The 19,734-nt window shown below is 36.1% G+C and overlaps 1 protein-coding gene across 9 annotated transcripts in view; it reads right to left on the reverse strand.

Annotated features, from left to right (window-relative positions):
• Positions 1-2,856: 2,856 nt before the first annotated feature.
• Positions 2,857-19,734, reverse strand: part of HEATR5A (HEAT repeat containing 5A) — a 68,823-nt gene continuing 51,945 nt past the window's right edge. For all 9 annotated transcript variants that reach the window (XM_032690716.1, XM_032690718.1, XM_032690717.1 and 6 more), the window contains 11 exons: positions 18,057-18,125; positions 17,463-17,642; positions 14,651-14,885; positions 13,956-14,204; positions 12,363-12,490; positions 11,501-11,648; positions 10,551-10,823; positions 8,024-8,248; positions 6,378-6,529; positions 4,777-4,990; positions 2,857-4,506 (listed from right to left, as the gene is read on the reverse strand). In XM_032690716.1, the coding sequence (XP_032546607.1) occupies positions 4,205-4,506; positions 4,777-4,990; positions 6,378-6,529; positions 8,024-8,248; positions 10,551-10,823; positions 11,501-11,648; positions 12,363-12,490; positions 13,956-14,204; positions 14,651-14,885; positions 17,463-17,642; positions 18,057-18,125 (2,175 nt within the window). In that variant the 3' untranslated portion in view covers positions 2,857-4,204. The remainder of the gene's footprint in view (positions 4,507-4,776; positions 4,991-6,377; positions 6,530-8,023; positions 8,249-10,550; positions 10,824-11,500; positions 11,649-12,362; positions 12,491-13,955; positions 14,205-14,650; positions 14,886-17,462; positions 17,643-18,056; positions 18,126-19,734) is intronic.

Genomic DNA, 19,734 nt, shown 5'->3' on the forward strand with positions numbered 1-19,734 from the left:
AGGCAGGTAAAGCATGTCATGTCTGGCCAAATGTGCTTTTTAATTTTTATGTCTTTGAAGCTATAGCCTGCTGTCATTAAATAGCTTGAGCAGTATATGTAAAACTGAACTGCTTGCTACTTCAGCTAATTGAATGAGAGTCCTCTGTGAAATGTCATCCACAGCAACAGCTCCAGTGTTGCTCAAATTAGGGTGCTATGGACAAATCTGACTGACCACTTTATTTAACACTTGGCTGCATGGAAGTACAGTTTATTAGATATTTTTAAGGATCAGAGGTTCTCATGTGCAAAAAGCAGTATCTAGGAACACCCACAGGATCAGGGCTGGCCAAGGAACGCTACTTTCAAGACAAATGGAGTGACTCTTCCTGTGGTTTTTGATACCACAGTGTAGAGAAGTAGACAAATACCCTACCTTGCTGTATGTTCTTTTATTTGATGACTCAACAAAGAGTGTTAATTGTCTAAGGATTTCCCCCCCTTGCTTTCTTGCCTTGCTTGAAGTATCATTTGCTAAGTTTGTCACTGGCAGAAAACAGAAGCCGTTTATTAGTAGACCAGTATTTGTTAAGAAACAACAAATTCTTCTTGGAAACAACTTCTGATTTACAGTCTGCTGATAAAACAGGTACATTTCAGGAAGCTGAATACAAAAAGTGTGTATCTAGCACTGAGATTAGGGATGAAGCTTTAAAAGAGACTGTCACAGTGACCCCTCATACATTGTTACTGTCACAGATACATCCAACTTCATTCAAATTAAAACTATATTGGAATTCTGTTGAATTTTCCACCTGATCCCTCCTAAGCAGTATTACTGCTATTTCTGATAAACTAGCAAATTATCCTAGATCATTCCACTCCTCCTGCAATTGGTCTCTGCAATTACCCTCTTTTGGTACTGCTGTGGCAGTCTGGTGGGGAAAAATCTCTTTAGAAATTTTAATTGTAACTGACATTTATTAATACAAAAATTTGCTATGCTTCCTATGCACTCCTATTTTATGGTGATATGTGCATCACTTGACTGATACCTCTGTCCACCTGAAGGTGACTCCTGCACCTTGGAACATACCACGTCAGTCTCAGACCTATTGTAGCCTAAGCAATGCTATCAGAAATGCTGCTTTTTCAGCTGCAGTGCTACAGATTTGTATCCAATTAAAACCCACCACATTCCAGCTGTGATGCTTTTGCACAGTTTTTACTAATTCTGGTTTGTTGCAGTCAGCAGAAAGTTACCTGCGAATTATTTGCATAGCACTTAAATACTACATTCCATGATGTACTCATATGAGCATATATACACTTGAGCTTAGGCATAGAAAAGATCTTTTATCACACAAAACCATTAAACTTCCTATATAAACATTGGAAACATACAAAGGAAACATGCACGCAGGCCACACGCTTCATTGCAAACACTATTTACTGGAGGAAAATTTACTGGTGCTTCTAGAGAAATGGCACAAAAACAATCAGCAAGGAGGCACAGGACACAGGAAGCAGGAATGGCAAAAGTGAGAGTTTGGTTTATGGCTAAACATATGCTGGGCTCTTTTTGCTTGGCTAAACGTAAGAGCTTGCATACCAAGCAATGCCTAAAAAAGAAGAGTGGAATTAAAACCAAAACTGCTCTGTGGTCTTACTTATTTCTTCAGGAAAAAAGAGATTTATGCAAGTTCCTCATAAGACTGCATCAAAGACATCTGATATCTAAAAGCCAAAATCTTTTTATAACTGAAACAAGATTATATCTGTAATATTCGTTTATATAACCTTAAATGAGTAGATTTATTCATGTGATCCAACTTGTTCTTTTAGGTGTACATAAAAAAGCACAACTCAGGGCACAAATATTTTTACTATGTGGATAAATTATCTAGATAAATAAAGCTCACACATACGTCCTAATTTACAGTCAACATTAAGAATTAGCAGCAGTTCTCTTTACTGGAATCATTTTTGCTTCTGCAATACACAGATATGCTGAAAATGGTGCTTTTCCACATGTGGCTACAAGAATTGACCAAGAAACATGAAATCACATAATTATGGCACTACTCAATGATTCAGTTGTGAGCTACTGCAATGAGAACTTCTAAGAAATCGAGGACTAAGCTGTTCTAAAATTTTATTTTTGGTTTTTAACAGGTCTGTTTGGTGCTCTTGCAACTTCAATATGCTTCTTCAAAATTTTTGAGCAAGGTAGGGTTTCAGTAGATTGAACAGCCTATCAACATTAGAAAATGTTGATACATTGCTATACATTACAGAAAATGAAAAAGGTAGCCATATATACCTATTGTAGTAACTAACTTCCTAAGCAATGTATTTGGCCACTTTGATGGTAAACATGACATGAGTTTCATTTAAAAGTTTCAAGTTTCATAAGAATCTATGATTCTCCAGAGCAGCCTTGGGAAACAAAACAAAAAAACCCCACCAGTAAACTTTGAAGGGAAAAATAACAAGATAAAAAATTACCAATGAGATAAAGATGAGTAACTGAGCCAACAACTACAGATTTGACTTCAATGAAGAGGTGAAACAAAGGGCTTCTGGTTCTCCAGGGAAAGATGGAAAGCATCTCAAACATCTTCCCAGAGTTCACACATTTCAGCATTTGGCAGAGAAGAGGTATCTACACATAGACAGTCTTCCTGGTGCTACTTATTTACCCAATGTCCTACACAGAACAGAGGAAGACCTGCAATATCAAGTCACAGACCTTGATGAATCCAGCCCAAACTTTTATTATTAGTTTCCTTGAGGCACCATACAATGATTTTCTTTCTGATATACAAGTCCTTAGAGTTCCTCTACTACTGGATAAAATGACTAAGACAAATACTAAGGGAAGAAAATTAGCTTTATTTATGTAAATTAGAAAAATTAATTGTTAGAACTTTGGTCAAATGGTTAATTCTGTACAATTTACAATTATATTTATATACAAAACTTCTAATAAAATACAGTACATCACACTCTTCCTGAGTCACAGTGTGTTTCTCAGTTCCGTAAATAATTTTTTCTTCTTTCTTTTAAAGCAATTAGATTCAAGAAGGAAATAGTATCCTCAGTTTGATAGACAGTGTTTGGTTTAGTTAATACTGGTATTAAGAAGGAAGTCAAAATACTCTATAGCCTTTGCAATTTTGATAGTTATTTTTCTATATTAAAATACGTTCCTTGATAAAAATGTTAATTATATACTCCTTACTATCAGTTTGTTGCACTTTATTTATAGACACAGGACAAAGTGACTTCAAATATGTCCATCTCTCATTGCAGAGATACATAAATTTATGTGAGTTATATGTATATATAACTGATCATTTACAGATCAGGAAACATACATCCAGATAGAGCAGAGGTCTGAATTGAGGCACAGTATGTTAAAATTGCTGTCCTACCCTGGACAGGATATGTAAGCTCCAATTGCCTGGCTCACCTCATAGAAACTTAACTCAAGTACACATCCTGAAAAGTGAGACCATGTTGAGAAGCAAGGCACCAAGCCTGCCAGTCCTTACATAGTCCCACTCTGGAAAGCACTACAGAGTCCTTCATGAAGAAGCATCATAGAGCTGTGTTTCACTGTTACATCTTGTACAGCTCAAGACATTAGGATTAAAGCTATTCATATTACCTGTACTGAGCTGAATTTTCTGAGATCAACAATAAACTATTGTAAGGCTTAAAAGGATACTTAACCTGTTTAATTAATGATGCAGTCTGTTAAATTAGTAATTTGCATAGATTACAATCTGTAAGTAAATTTATGCCCCAGTTAAATCCAAAAACCACTTAAGGTAACTTCTTTTTGACAAATATTGCTTTGAAATAAAATTAATTTTACTTAATGGCTAAGTGTGGGCTTCTCCTAAATATACCTATGGTAAAGTTCACTATACTTTTTTTAATATAGACATGTGCATTTCTGGTATTTTAGTCCAAAATAATAAAAAAATACAGATTTGATGACCTCTGATTTATTCACAGTATTTAGAGATGTTTAAGAAGTCTTACACTAACAGAAAGCTACCTAGAGATTTCCTTTCTCTTAAAAACTTTCTGAAATACTTCAGCACAAACTCAAATACTTAAGATCAACTCATAGCAATTCTACTTTGATGAGAAATTAAAAGGGATGTTTTTTGCTGCTGATATCAAAATGTGTAAGAAGACAATATAAAGCTTTAAAGAAAATTGGTCTTTAGCTGAATGCTTGAACTTTTTCCAGGATTCTTTGCATGTTTAGCAGTCTTCACTTTGATGCTTTCTTGATTGCCTTTCACAGCTGACTCAAGCCTGGCTTTCATAGTTGGAGAGGAGGCCATTAGTTTTTTAAAAACTGATGAGTACTGTGGACCAATCTGCATCAGATTTTGCAAAGCAAACTCATGTAGATCCTTTGCTGAATTTGTAGCAGAAACCAGGGCATTTTCATCCAAAAGAAAGGAAATAAGGATGGGAAGAAAGCAGGCCACCAAATGAGCACCTACAACATTGAAAACACAACTTGAGCATATACTTTTTAAAAATAGTTTCAAATTCAAACTAGAAATATTTCTCTAGGTTAACTCAAACTATAAAGCTGCAAATGTTAGCTGAACTGTAGGGTAAAAAGAACCAACATTTACTGTGAGCAATTTTGTTAGCAATTAGTGTTCAGGACTGGATTCCTAGCGGTCGTTTTGGTTTAGTTTGTTACTTATGGCAACTTTGAGCGTATTTAATGCTTTGGGCACTAGTAATGGAAATAACTTACGGTGCTCTTCCTCAGCAGTGGCTGTCAGAGCTGTAACCACCTTTATTCCCTCTTGAATGACTTGAAGTTCAGCAGCATTTTCAGGTTTTGCTTTTTCTGTTTCCTGCAGTTTTCCTACAATGGATGGTGCTAAAGAATGAATATAAGGATACGACACGGTTTTGTTTGGATGCTGAAAGATGGAGTGCAGCAGCTGGTAGCACTTGTACTGTACCTGAGGGAAAATGAAATTTGCAGTTACAAAGCGTTGTACTTAAAAATACATCTCTGAGTATTTTAAATCTAACAGCTTGTCAGATAAAATTTTAGGGAGGGGGAAAAATGTGCCTCACAGCTTAAAAATCCATCAGGTTTCAGGCTGCTAATGTATAATACTTTATAAGAGCATTATAACTTGTAATCAAAATAATAATAGAAACTAGATCATACTGCCTTTTTCTTTCCACCAAGTCTTACATATTCTGACATTTTTGAGTGACGGAAAAATACTTTTTTTTGTATGAGGATGAGTACTTGAAAATACTCCCCTTTTTGCAAAAATACAGCTGACTGAAAAGAGGTGCTTAAAATGTAAGCAATATCCCTGTCAAACTGTAGACACAATTTTAAAATGCCTCAGATTGTCCAATAGCTTGCATTCATTGGAAGTCAACAGGACTGGAATCGCCAAGCTCCTACACAATTTCTGAAGGGTTCAGATGCTTAAATACTTGGATAAAATTTGAAAATGCATTCTGACATTTCCCTGCAGTCATATTTGGCATCCCCAGTTTCCTAACAGTGGAAACTGACATTTACAATATTAGAAATGTATTGATCTGTAAAAAAGTACTGTCTTACAGCTATTTCTCAAGTAAAGGTAACTTTATTTAATTTTTTATTACTATACAAATATATACAGAGAAGATGCAAGAAAAACAGTTTACAATGAATTCTCACAAAGATGAAATCTAATGCATGTTATTTTCAGAGCTGAACTTCAAGAGTGAAGAAGTTCCAACACCTAAAAAAGCCATTTGTATAAATACTTTTTTTCCCTGATACATTGGGATTTTTAGGTGAAGAATAGTAATATATGAACTGTGGCACTACAATCTAAAGCCACTACACGAAAATATTTATACTAGGTCGGAACAAAGCATTAATCTAGTTCAGTAGGCTGCATCCAGCAGTGGCCAAGAGCTGATGCTTATGGGACAGTGACAGTTATGTAGTGGTATTTGCTACAGCTCCCAAAGACTCACAGCTGAGTGATTTCCTGTGCAAAAGATAGTATCTATGTGTTGAAGATAAAATGAACAAATAAAATTAAACAGGTGCCTGAAACACCACACAACTGTATTTTGTACTTATCAATGTATAAAGTGCTACATCCAATGCAACAAAAACCAAAAAAATCATAGGAATACAGAATTGCATACAGAATAAAAAATGATTAAATGCATGGCTGGACGTGTCTTTGGTCACTTGTTCAAATTGTAATTTAAAATAGAACAGATATAGTCAGGAAAGAATTAACTTCAGTCAATACCCAGGACTAGTGACACAACTAAAATTCATTTAATACAATACTGGTATTCTATAACTTCACCAGTACTTACAAGAGGATCTTTTGAATCAAGTGTTATTTTAAACTTCTCAATACAACGCTTCTGAAGGCACTCTACAGTAGTAACTTCTGGGCTGGTAGACATAACAAATACTGTAATAGCAGTAAGCAGGCTAACTTCATCCAGTTCTTGGAGTTCTTTATCTATCAATAAAGTAAGAAGGTTAGATTTGCATTAAAAAGTAATCTTATGAGTTAAAGTGTTACATAGAGGTGGAACAGAAAAATCAATGTCTACATTTCTTTAAGAACCTCTTTTTCAAATACACAAATGTACTCTGATGCAGTGATATGGACTTTTCCTGTAATAAAAGCCAAGGCCAAAATGGGAATTCAGGGGTGCTTATATGCATATTTAGAAATAACAGCATGCTTCTATTCCATTGTTTCTTTATATAAAGTACAATACATATCTTTGAAGAGCTGGTAGGACATATTAAGATTACAATCTTTTTTGAGAGTATATAAAATTTGCATTAACATATATTCTTTTGCTATAACTTAAAAAACCAACTCTATAAAAAAAGTTCCAATGACAAATTACACCTTAGAGAGTAAACATAAGGAATGATAAAAATACTACAAACTCAGGAAGTTGAAGCAGCGGCACACAGTAAACTTACTTTAAGACAAAAAAGGTTTTTCTTGCACTACTGCTTTAAATACCCTTTGTTTTACTATGGGCACTAACTCTCTGTTGAGAAGCTGCACACAGAACAGCTGTCTTTTATGCTCAACGGTAGGCTGAGGCCACAACTTCTGTTTAGGCCATTGTACCCTGTAACTACATTGTGGCACTAAGTAACACAGGAGTAGGCCTGCAAACCCACTGTCCTGGTTTCAGCTAGGTAGAGTTAATTTCTTCTCAGTAGCTGTCACAGTGCTGTGTTTGGATTCGGAATGAAAATGGTGTTGATAACACACTGATGTTTTAGTTTTTTGCTAAGTCATGTTTATCCTAAGTCAAGGACTTTTCTTCTTGTCTCATGCTCTGCCAGTGAGGAGGTACAGGAAAGAAACTGCGAGGAAGCACAACTGGGACAGGTGGCTTGAATTGACCAAAGGACTATTCTGCACTATAGAACATCAAGCCCAGTGTATAAACTAGGGGGAGTTACCTGGAAGAGGTGCTGATCTGGGTTCAGAAAGGGGGGTCTGGCATTAGTCAGAAGGTGGTGAGCAACTGCCTTGTGCATCCCTTGTTTTTCCCTTTTTATTAGGATCATTATTATAATTTACAATTATTGTTGTATTTTACTTTATTTTCAATTATTAAACTGTTCTTATCTCAACATGCAAGTTTTACTTTGATTCTCCTCCCCGTTCCTCCAGGGTGGGGGCAGGGTGGGGAGAGGGAGGGTTGAGCGAGCAGCTGCTGGTGCTTAATTTCCAGCTGGGCTTAAACCAGGACACCCTCATTTGTACTTTATAGATGATGACTTCTCATATGAACTGTAGGGACAAGGTTGCACTACAGTTTCAACAGTACTTGGTAGTTCTTCACACATTCTTCTGTGACTAACATACTAATCTTTTTTTAACATGTGCATAAATTGAATCTAAATAAAACCAAATAACCCTTCAGACAGACAGTTTTTGTTTTGTTTTTAAATACACAAACCCAATATTTGTGCTTACCTTGATCCCAACAGTCAAGTACTGAGACCAAAGCACTACGCAGAAGATCAGTCCAAGCAGTCCTACTCTTCTCTGCTCGAGACATTGGAGAAGACAAGAGTCCTTTAAGAGCTTGTAGAGATGCAGCAACCACCAGAGGTAACTGGCCATCTCGTGATTTCACAGCAGTTTCTTTAAATACTCCAATAATTAGGTACAAAATAGTAGGAAGAACTGAAACACTTCCTGTAAAACAATGCAAACTAATTTCACAGGAGTTAAAACAATGCAGGTACTTTTTACATAAAAAAAAATTGAGGCAGTTTTCTTGAATTCTCTTTTTTACTTATTATTTATAATTTTTAAGCACCTGTATTAATGGAGGCACCAGCAATTTGAAGAAAATATTTGAAATAATGTGTGACCTGCTACAGCAGAGTCAGACTGCTTAAGTGAAGTCAAACCTTTCCCCCTTTTAAATTAGCACTGTAGATCTGGATGGATGATTTTACTATATGAAGCATGGAATTATGTCCTGTTCAGAGAAAAGCAAAACCAGAAAGATATATAAGATATACAAAGAATATGTATAAGAGATACAAAGAATAGCAGAAAACAAAATAAAGCATCCAAGTCTATTTTGCAGTGAAGACAATAAAGTGAAGGAAATTAACAGAGGGTAATTTCAAAACTGGTAAAAGGAAATACTTCTCCCATGGTGCGTGGTTAGCTAAGGATGTCATTGCTCCAGAAAATCAGTAAAGTCGAGAATTTAGTAAGAGTAATTAAAAAAGAACCTCAGAATAAATATGTGTAAAAAAATTCTTAGAATTACAATAAAAACCTCTAAAATATTTTGGAAAAGAGGAGACCTAGGGAGAGAAGCAGATTGTCCCATAGGCTACTGACGAGACCTTCATCTCTAACAATCTGATAATTGACCTGTCAGAATGACAGACCATTAAAAAATATTAAAAATAAAACAGAGAAGAAACCTGGCATAGCAGTTTAACTTATTTTTACATCTTGGAACCTAATAGTAATATAAAATTCTGCAAATATTGGAGACAACCTAGCAACTTGCATACTTATGTGTTACTCCTATCTCAGGTTCTGACTCAGCAAAGCACAGAGTTAAGCATATGGCATAATACATTTATCTCCTTCCCTAATCAGCAAAATGCTTATGCTTTTAAGATTTTAATATACTGATGTTCATGAGAGACCTGTTGAATAATCAAGGTCTCTGACATATGCACAAGTATTTTCTGAAGCTGAGGACATCTACCTTCTATTTTTAAACAGCCAAGTCTTTGAAAATTGACTGTTGGAATTCAGTAGGAAATGTTGTTCATGAGCATCATTTACTTGCATATTTTATTATGCATACCTATCATGACAGCCTGAAGTAAGAGACATGGTGGTCACAGGACTATAACTTCAATTACCTATTAAAGGGGAAAAAATGATGCAATTCCACATAGGAATTCTCTTCTCTTTGATTATATGAGCTGACTTTTGGAGCTGCTTCCTTATTCAAGTGACTGTATAAGCAAGCTTAAGCTCCTCTTTTCAGTCACCTGAATGAAATGCTCAAGTCCTTTAGTGTAAACATCTCATATGGTTTGATACTGCAAGCTGTTAGTTTGTGGCATGACATGACAGCTAAAGACAAAAAAGAACAACAGCCACCAAAAAAAATCACAGATTATTTTTCATACAAGATAGCTGTCCTCAGTTTTAAGTGATGCTATGTTTATTTCCATTTGCTTTGAACCAATAAATAATGGGCTGCAGAGGGAAAAAAGAAAGCATATCATCACCTTACAATGATAGCAAGACTGCCATTTGGAGTATGATATTCCCCAAAGAAGAATCTTTTAGCAGAGAACAAAATTAAGAGAAAAGAAGACATTTTCAGGGCTGGTAAATACCAAAGATTTGCATAAGGTGTACACAGATACCTGAGGTGGGAATAGAGGAGTAGGGCAGAAATGGTTTATATGTGTGGCTGTAACAGCACTGGAAGATCATATGTATGAATATGATATTAGAGGTTGGTGATGGGGAACCACCTTAAAGTTTGGAGTGAATCCAAAATGAATCACTCCACTTTCACTAGGTGAAAGTCAACTAATCTGAGAATTCAACCGTAACTCCTTACAGTGGTTTCTTAATGTTCCAATGATGGCTTTTAGTGAAAGGTAACGTGACACATTTCCCTTTCAAATTTAATTTATGTCTCCATTATAAATTCCAGAATAGACAATTCAAGTAGAATATAATCATGTAGCTGTTGTATACTTCCCTGTACAAAATGAATCTATTAATTGCACTGCTACATGTGGGAGGAAAAGAAAAACTACTCATTTAATTGCTTCAGTTTTGTAATCTGACAGTCAAAAAATAATTAGAAAAGGAAATTGTCACAAGCAAATCAATAAAACTTGCTGCCAGACTTATCCAGCTAAGAAAATTAGGTAATAACAAAGGGAGAGAAGACACCACTATTCTTTCATTAATCTTTTCTTGTGGTGAAACAGCATACCTTCAGGAGAACAGATTGCAGGAACATCAGAGAGAATAACTAATGCTGCTGCTACCAGTCTACTTCCATCTTCTGAGAGTAACAGATGTTTTCCATGTTGAACTGCAGGGCTACAAGTTAATTTAGGGTTGAGCTGGGGAAGCTGTCTGACAAGAATACAAACACACAACTCCAGTGTTGCAAAGACTAATGATTTCCCAGGCACCAGTCCTCCTGTGTCTTTGCCTTCTCCAAATTCTGGCAACGTTTCCTTTTCTGCAGCACCATCATCAACTAAAACAAGAAGAAGAAATATGGCAGAAGTCTGCAAGCTGTGCCTTGTTTCCAGAAAGTTTACTTCTTAAGACTGTTTCATCACCAAATCATAATCTCGATGCATATATATGTACATGAGTATGTATTCAATGTTCTACTGGCAATCATACATCCTTCTGAATAAGCAAACTACACAGTGATTGTCAAAAGGCAAAAGGGTGTGCAATAGATATACAACATCCTGAGGCACCAAACCAATATGAAGTCACCTGATAGAAGTGCTTTTCTTCTTCTCCCAGTCTTTTCCTTTTAGAAAGTGAACATTAGGAAGTTACAATCAGAGTAACTATTGGAATCTAGCTTGTAACAGCTGTGTGGAGTCTCTCCATTGCTCTATTGCAACTGATCGCAGCTTTTCATTAAAACTCCTCCCTCCCTGACACTACACAAGACTATCCCAACTGCACTTTCTCCAGTTTTCCACCTCACTTCCTCTGTTCAACACCCAAACCACCTGCTATCTATCATACCACTCCAATTTCTTATGTCAGGCACTGGGACTGACTTAAATAAATCAGAACTAGTAACCAACTGTGAAACACTTCAATTAAGATGCATCTTGGAATCCAGTTTTCCAAGAAAGAATTGCTTTAATCCTGATAATAGGTATTTAAACATCTCACACATTACTGTACCTTCTGCACTTCTCCGCTTTTCCTTCACATGTTCCTGAGCTGCAAAAAGAATCAAGCGAACCACTTCAAGGGCAGCAAGCTGAATATCAGGTGATTCTCTGGTCAGTATCAGTCGATGCAAAACATTCAGCAGCTCCACACCTAACTCCTACAGTAAGAGAAACATTTAATATATCTTCATTTTAATGCATGAGTTTTAGGAACTTGTTAATACTTGTTAAAGCCAACAGTATTATTCTGATTAATCTCCCTAAGGAACACAATGTAATTTGTACAATCATAGCAGTTGTCATTTTCTTCAACATCCAGCTCGTAGCTCCTGGTAGCAGCAGTCCTGATCAATTCTCCCAATAAAATAGTAAACATAGCCATTTAAGAGACAGGGCACTTAAAATTACTAAACCCACCCCCCCCTCAAGTAATCTTTATCTTACGGCATCTTCGTTCTTGAAGGGGAGGATACTACATTGTATCCCTCCTACAGTATATGCATTTCCTCCGAGAGACCATCAACAATCAGCAGAATTTGGGCGTCCTTGATTTTTACCACAGAATTAATTCAATTGTGCCTTGAGAACTCTCTTTCCTGGAATTCTGTCTTTACCCGGTTCTCATCCTACTCATCTAATTACCCCTTTCTGACAAAATGTCCTCAAGTTCCCTGCCTCTCACCTGTCTTCTTACAGGTTCCATGATGTGCTCTTTTTCTCTCCTCCCTCTACAGCTTTGGATTTTGGTAAAGCATATAATATACCTACTACTTATATGTTCAAGATTCCTGAAATACAACAGAGTGTAGAGATACTGTTTAAACTAAAATTATGCCTTAATTCTGGGGGGCATTAGATCATTAATTCATTACCTGATCACCACCTATTTTAGACCTTGGCCACGGAACATCAAAGAGTGCCTGTAGGGCATGCAAGCAGGCAATAATATTCTCCATTGCTGCATCTGATCGAGGAGAGCAGAGGAATTCGACACTAATTCCTGTAAGCATCAGAAGAAAAAAACCATATGTGCTCGAAATTTTAAGGAATAATTTTGTCCATTACTAAGTAACCTCACAGGAGGTTGAGCAGCCATAGAAATAGCATTTTATATTGTGAATTCATCTCCTATTGCTAATATCTTGGGGCAAGAACTCTATTTCCATCAAAACAAAGAATTTCAGCTTCTAAACAATATAAGACACAACTATAACTGGCTACTAACATAAAGAAATAAAACCCCAGCAATATCTGAGTAAAACACTAAACTATAGGTCCAATGAACAGACAAGATAATTAATAATGAGTATATAGCAGAATATTTGCCTCATCGCTCTGATTTATGTAATAGAAAGAAATAATGGCAAAATTAATAATAGTGCATAAACTCAAAGGCTGAGGCTTTATCTTCATATAAACTGCAATCCATATTCTCAGTTGTACAGCTGTAATTCCAAAATGCGTGATGACTTGGGGAATGGATCGACGTACACTGAAGAACAGCTGTGCAACAGAAAATGCCCAAGTTTTAAAGTTCTTTCAGTTTCTCTGTAGGAGTGAAAATGAACAACTAGAATATGTTCAAAAGTAGAATAAACAAGCCAGATGTCCATGTTAAAGTAGGTGAAATTTGAAGCACTAAGTAGTAGAGGAAGCAGGGGAAACAGGCAGCTTTTGTATCAGAGGTCCCACTTTTAACTGAGGGAGCAATGGAGTTCAAAAGGAATCTGGCTCTCTGTAGAAAAACTGGGATTCAAAAGAAGACACATGCAACTGGGTCACACAAACCCATTCCAAAAAGGGATTACAAAAGAAGGATACAAAAGAGAGATCAAAGAAAAAAATATTATCACAAATGTCTAATTGTGTAAATTTGGAGAACCAGGACTGAATTCAACTACCTGATTAGCTTCTGCAGTAGCAGAGTCTTAAGAGAGCTTTATGTGAATGTAAAGAAACATTTTTTACTGTTTTGGTGACTAAGCACTGGCACAGGTTACATGGAGAGGTTGAATCTCTATCCACAAAGATATACAAAAGCTGTCTGGACATGGTCCTGAGCAACTGGCTTTAGGTGAACGGCTTGAGCAGAAGGTCGGCAAGATGACCTCCACAAGTCCCTTCCAACCTACACAACCTATTCTGTGATGTAAAACTGTACTTCAGTAATGTTAATCCTGTAATTATAGTGGTACAACCACAGTAAAATTCACCCTTGAACTTGCATGTTTATGGTCAGAGCAATAAACACTTGTTTAGGGCTTGTTTAGCTAACAATGAGTGTTTTTTGTACCACATTTGGAAAACACTTCACAATTTTCTCACTAGGACTTAAAATTGTTCTGATTGTATATTTTTCCAAGAGACAGGATATTCAATGATGCAGTATAATGTGAAAATATTTGCTAGCAGTTTTATCTAGTAAGAATTACATTTTGAGATACAGCATATAGACACTCGCTAACCTAAGATAAGATGAAATCTGTCGGTATTCACATCCTCAGGTGATTTCACCAAGGGTCTGGTAGAAGAATCTTGACACATGGTAGTTGGGGTGACAGGTCGAGAGAGATTTGTAACTCCTTCATCTGGATCAACGACAACGAAACCCGTGCTAGTCAGCCATAATGCTGTAGCATAAAGTATCAGTGCCCAGGAGTTGTAGTAATGAGGTCTGGCATTTTCAATAGTCTCTGCTGTATAAAATGTACCACCTACAAGAAAAGAAGTTAGTTTTAAGGATGTAATTTATTTTCAACTATCATATTTTCTCATTTTTAAAAGAGGATTCTTCTTTTTATTGAAATTATGTTTATAATGTAATGTGAAACTATGGAAAAAAATTTAAATTATGTTTATCATGTATTTTATGTATAACTTTTTCTTTTAATGTTCAATATTAAAATTCAGGCTAATAAGGGCACCTAATTTATATTTATTTGGAAAAAATCCAATAAATCACCTACTTCTTTTTCCACCATAAAATAACCCAACAAACAAGAATACCAAAAACTACTTTTCACATCAGTGAAACCTCTGTTCTCAGAAGCACTCCTGATCTTTAGATAGCACATAAGCATGGTTAAGTAAAATTTAATCTTACTTACTAGTCAGTATGCTGACAAGTGGCTTATGAAAATACAACTGATTTGTTTTTTACCTTCAGCGGGTAGTTGTGATGCATATTCTGAAGGCAAAGTTAAGAGAGCAAAATCCTGAAGTGCAGCAAGCCAGAGCTTGCTTAGTGTCCCAAGATCTGCCTGTACCAAGTCCAGAAGTCCACTGGCTGAAAATGTTACATCTCTGTAGCTTTCTTCTGCAGAGTTTGCAATTTTTAAACAGTGATTGTGTGCATCAGTTTGAGTTTTCTGCTTTTGAACTGCAACAATGTAAACCTGTTGATATATAGATATTGACAAGCATTGACATTTGGAAAAAACTACTGTGATCACTAACACGACTGCCCGTTGAATAGACATGAGGTTTCCTAGAATCTATTCCTGCTTTAAGTCCAGCAGGCAGAGGTGAACAAGCACTTATTTTCTAAACCTTCTGAATCCATTCCCCAGCTAATCATAATGCAAGTGTCCCAAAAAAAGGAAAAACTACTAAAATTCCTAAACACACCTGCAGTTAACTTCCCTGCTCTTAAAAAATAATATTTTACTTGTCCAGCTTCTGGTTTCAACCATCAAACCCTGTTATAGCTATGGCTACAACACTGAAGAACTTATCAAATAATATACCTATAATCATGATCCGGAAACAATAATCAAACCATTCCTAAAACTTCTTTTAACTGAAATGACATATTGCACTTGCAACTGACTTCTCAAAATTATTTATTACTCTGTGTTAGCAGCAAAGAAGGAAGAGTATAGTCCTGCATACTTGAACTGCCAGGGCCTGAGACAGGCCAAAATTGACTTACAGATAAGTCCTGTACTGTCCCTACTTGATATAGGAAAATGGGCAAACCTTATACACAGATCAGTTAGATTGCTTGTGCTAAGTATGGACTTTATACACGGATTAGCTAAACTGCTTATGCTAAGCATTATTTTGTCAAACCATATATTTGAGACATCTTTTGCTAAATCTTGTCTGTTAAACCGGATGCTTAAGAAATTGTAGTATGCTCTTGTGACTGCCTGTAAGATATTTTAGAGACCTTTAGGAACCTTGCCCAAACTAGACCTGGGCTCTGGACAAGCTCTGGTCTCAGGTGGTCGAGAAGACTGTCACCAGGTGTTTCTGCATGACAAAATATGCAAGTCATTCATATCCAGCCTGCAAAAGCTGGATCCCTTCACAGCGAAGATGGAGAACTCACCCACGAGTGGACGCACTGCATAGGATTTCCCAGTTACCAGGAGTGGTTCTCCGACCCTCGCTGTGACTCAGGGCTCCCCAGCAAATGAAACGGTCTGGATGACGGTAATTTATTAGTGGGGTAACTGGTGATGTGTCTTTCTTAATCACTACTCTTTGCTTGTACAGTAATGATTAGATGCATTACTTTGCTTAGTTTGTTTGTTGCCAAAATGGTGCACGTGCTAAGCTTATTGCCATATTAAATGCATTATTTTGGTTTTGTGTTGCCTTAATTTTGCTAGTAAAGTAAGACCGTTCCCGCTGTTGGTGTCTGTGTCTTCTCTCTCTCCCATCAATCAGCAAAGCAATACTTTGCAAACTCTTGGGTGTTAATAGGTTAATTTAATGTTAATTTCCCTAGATGCCTTTCTAGCTATGAAAAAGACAGAACTGAGAATGTTTCAGACCAACAGCCATCTTTACTCTCTCCAAAATGCCCCTGGAGGGACGCTTTTCTCCACTATAAAGGAGACATTTAGATTCAATGAATCGCAAGTTAGCTTTGGAAATAGGTAAGATACTAAGTGAGAAGGAACTGCCTAGGGCTTAAGTGAAATATTTGTAAATTACAGGTCACAAAAGCTTATGGAAAGCTATATGGATTTTACTTTCAAGAATTCTAGTGATGTTAATTATAGGCTGGAACAATCTACAGATCCTCACTTCTGACAATTGAGCCTCACAGGCTTCTGACCAGTGATAGGTTGTTACATGCTATTAAAAACATTTTCTTAATTTAATAATTTTAAGTTGATCTCAGTACTTTATCTCTTCCTGAATAGATTAAATAGACTAATCTACTTAAATCTCTCAATGTAAGCACATTTCCAAGATTTTTATTCCCACTCGCTAGATTTTTTTCAATGATTTTCCTATTTTGCCAATATCCTTTTTCAAGTATGGACACCAAAGGTGTTTTTCTACAAATGTTCACATAAAAGCTATCTATTGCCTACTTTCTCCTCCAAAACAGCTTCTTGACTACACATAGAAATATCATGTACCTACATAACATGTTCATATTTAGCTGGTTATCAAGCATCAGCATCCAAGATCCTTATCACTCCTTTCTAAACATCTTTTAGAGATTATGTACATTGTTCACCTTCTTGACTTTTAAATATTTAACCTTCCATTTACATGTATTAAAACAGGCATTCACGTGAGCTGACTTTTAAGTTAACCAATGCAGTACTGAACTGACAATATTAACTTACAAGAACTATTTCTAAGAAATGAAATGCCAATAGACATTGAGAAAAATGACACCTATTTAAAATGGTACATTCAGTGGACCATCACCATAGCCATTTATAACATGTAATTTTAAATGAATATGGAACTATCAGAATATCTTAAGAAATTAATATTTTTAAGTATGAGACATTATTCTTAATGTAAGGTATAATACCGATGGCTTAAGGAGCAGTGCTTTTGTCAAGTTTACAAAGTTCATGTACTGTTTAGAGGTAACAAAGCAAAGGGCCAGCACTTTCTATTTAATGAAGCTTGTAAGAAATTTCTCAAAAATTCTGTCTGAAAGGTTCCAACTCACCTACCAGATATCAAGACTAACATTACAGAGCTGCTATACTAACCTCTGCCCAAGCCTTAAGCACAGCCAGTATCTCCATTGTTGAGGTGCTTTCATTATATTGTTGATTTTGTGCTTCTTTTCCAGCCTGCACTTTGACCAAAGAGGACACAAGCAACTGGTGAACCCTTCGAAGGTCATTAAGATCACTGACTACACCACTTGCTATCCAGGCACTGCATACCTAGTGTTGTGAAACAGAAACAATGAGGAACAAGAAAAAACCACCACTGGAGACTTTTTTTTTTGTCTGTAAAATTATGAAAACCAGATTTAATTTCTACCAAGATACAATTACTCTCAGAAAATAATAAATGTTAAATGACACTACAGTTTAGTATACTTAAGTAATGAAAGCCAAAAACATTAGTGGGGTGTCACAAATAACGACCAAGTATCAACTGCTATGAAGTTTCTCAAAAGACTTTAAACTGCAAAAAAATCTTTGAGTTGTCACAATACAGAGGTAACATTATTTTGTGTGCATTGAGGATTTGAGGCTAGATGATTTATTTTCTTTTTATTGTGTTGCGTGTCAAGCAAAAAAAAAATATTTCAGAGGGTCTATTACCTAAGACTTCTGACTTTCAACACTTGCCTGACATGCTTTTGCTGTGACATCAGGAGGAGTTTCAGGAGCAAAGGCAGGCCTAAGTGCTGCTCCAACCTAAAGAGAAGTTACACAACATTCAATATGTAGTGAACAATTAACTAAATATTTACTTTTCATAATTAGACTTCGTTATAATTTTCCTTTATAATTTTCCTTTTTTCACAGACTGTTTCAGTGAAGCTAAAGAGCAGAGAACCAGCTGCAGTCATACTTCTATTGTTTTGCTTACACTGAAGACATGGCTGTCTCTGAGAGGGGTCTTCAAAGTTGATTCTATTTTTTGCACCATCTAAAACTGAACCAGAAACCTTTTCCTTCCTGAACGCTTGGCTTGATGAATAGCAAGATGCCTACTGAGTGACATTTCCTTACTTAGAAAGAATACAGATTTAAGGAAACAAGCAGCTGAAGTGGGTCAACTTTGGAAAGTTTAAAAAAGGGAGAGCACAAACCCCATTTGCCTAATAAAGAACACACAGACATACAGTTACCAGGTTGCAGAGATTTTAGCTACTCTCACTGTTAAAAGCCATTTCAGTAAAGTCCAATAAAAATTTCCCTTGCTGCTTTAGCCTGTATTTGAAAACTCAGACTTAAGTCTGATGCTTTTTGGAATGAAAGTGTAGTACAAACACTACAAATACAAGTTTGTGAAAATAAGTGAAAATGATTTGTTGTTAATGGCAATTAATGACAGTTTTTTAAGACCCACTAAAGCTCAGACTTCATTTAAGGAACTTCTGAACAAGATTTCAGGAAGTTATTACTCAAGTACAGAAAATCTATATCCATCTTTTTCTGGACTATTATGATATTGTTAGAGAAAAAAAAATTAGAAGATAAAGACTTGATATTTAACTGTTTCACATCTCTTAAACTACCATGGAACAGCTGATCAGACCTATACATAGTATTAGCAGAAACACTTTAAGGGTCCTGAAGGTTAAAAGGAAAATTATTAGCTCTACTTATGACCTGCTTGACGGTTTCAGACAGCAAGGACAGATAGCATATTTTTTCCCCTTGGTAGTTCCAGATTAGACCAAGGCACTTCTTTCCCACAAAGAAGCGCCAGTAAAATAGAATTCTAATGGCAAAAGTGAGATTAAAGTAGGTTAGGATGTCTTCAGTGTCAGGATCTCTCCATTCCTATGAGAGAAAGTGATCTGACCTATTCAATCCCTGCTAGAAATTGAAGAATGGGACCCAGATGAGGCTTAACACAGCTGTCTACCGTATTTAACACAAGTGCAGTCTGGAATGCAAAATGATTAGGACATTTTTCTCTAAGTCTCAGCCAACACTTAACTGAAATGGACCTTTTGAGTATCATCCATGCTTTTATCTCCTCTAGCTTATTTATTGGCCAAGATCTCAAAGTGTGATCACTCGTGTGCAAAGGCTACTTACTTCTGAGCAGAATTTAAAATTACAGTTGTTCCTAATATTTTTTGCAATACTTCCACACTTTGAAACCAATGCTTTCCAAAAAAACCCTACCAATTATCTATTTCGGTTTTGCTGTATTCAAGAGGGGAAAATGCCAAAACTTGAGAAACTTACTTTCAGTAACAAACTCACTGAAATCCAACTCTTATGCACTGCAAAAGCAAATTTCTTTTAGTGATTGACTGTAACTTTAAACTTTTCTAAGTTATTAGTA

Source organism: Chiroxiphia lanceolata, chromosome 6 (assembly GCF_009829145.1).
Source record: "Chiroxiphia lanceolata isolate bChiLan1 chromosome 6, bChiLan1.pri, whole genome shotgun sequence".
NCBI lineage: Eukaryota > Metazoa > Chordata > Aves > Passeriformes > Pipridae > Chiroxiphia > Chiroxiphia lanceolata.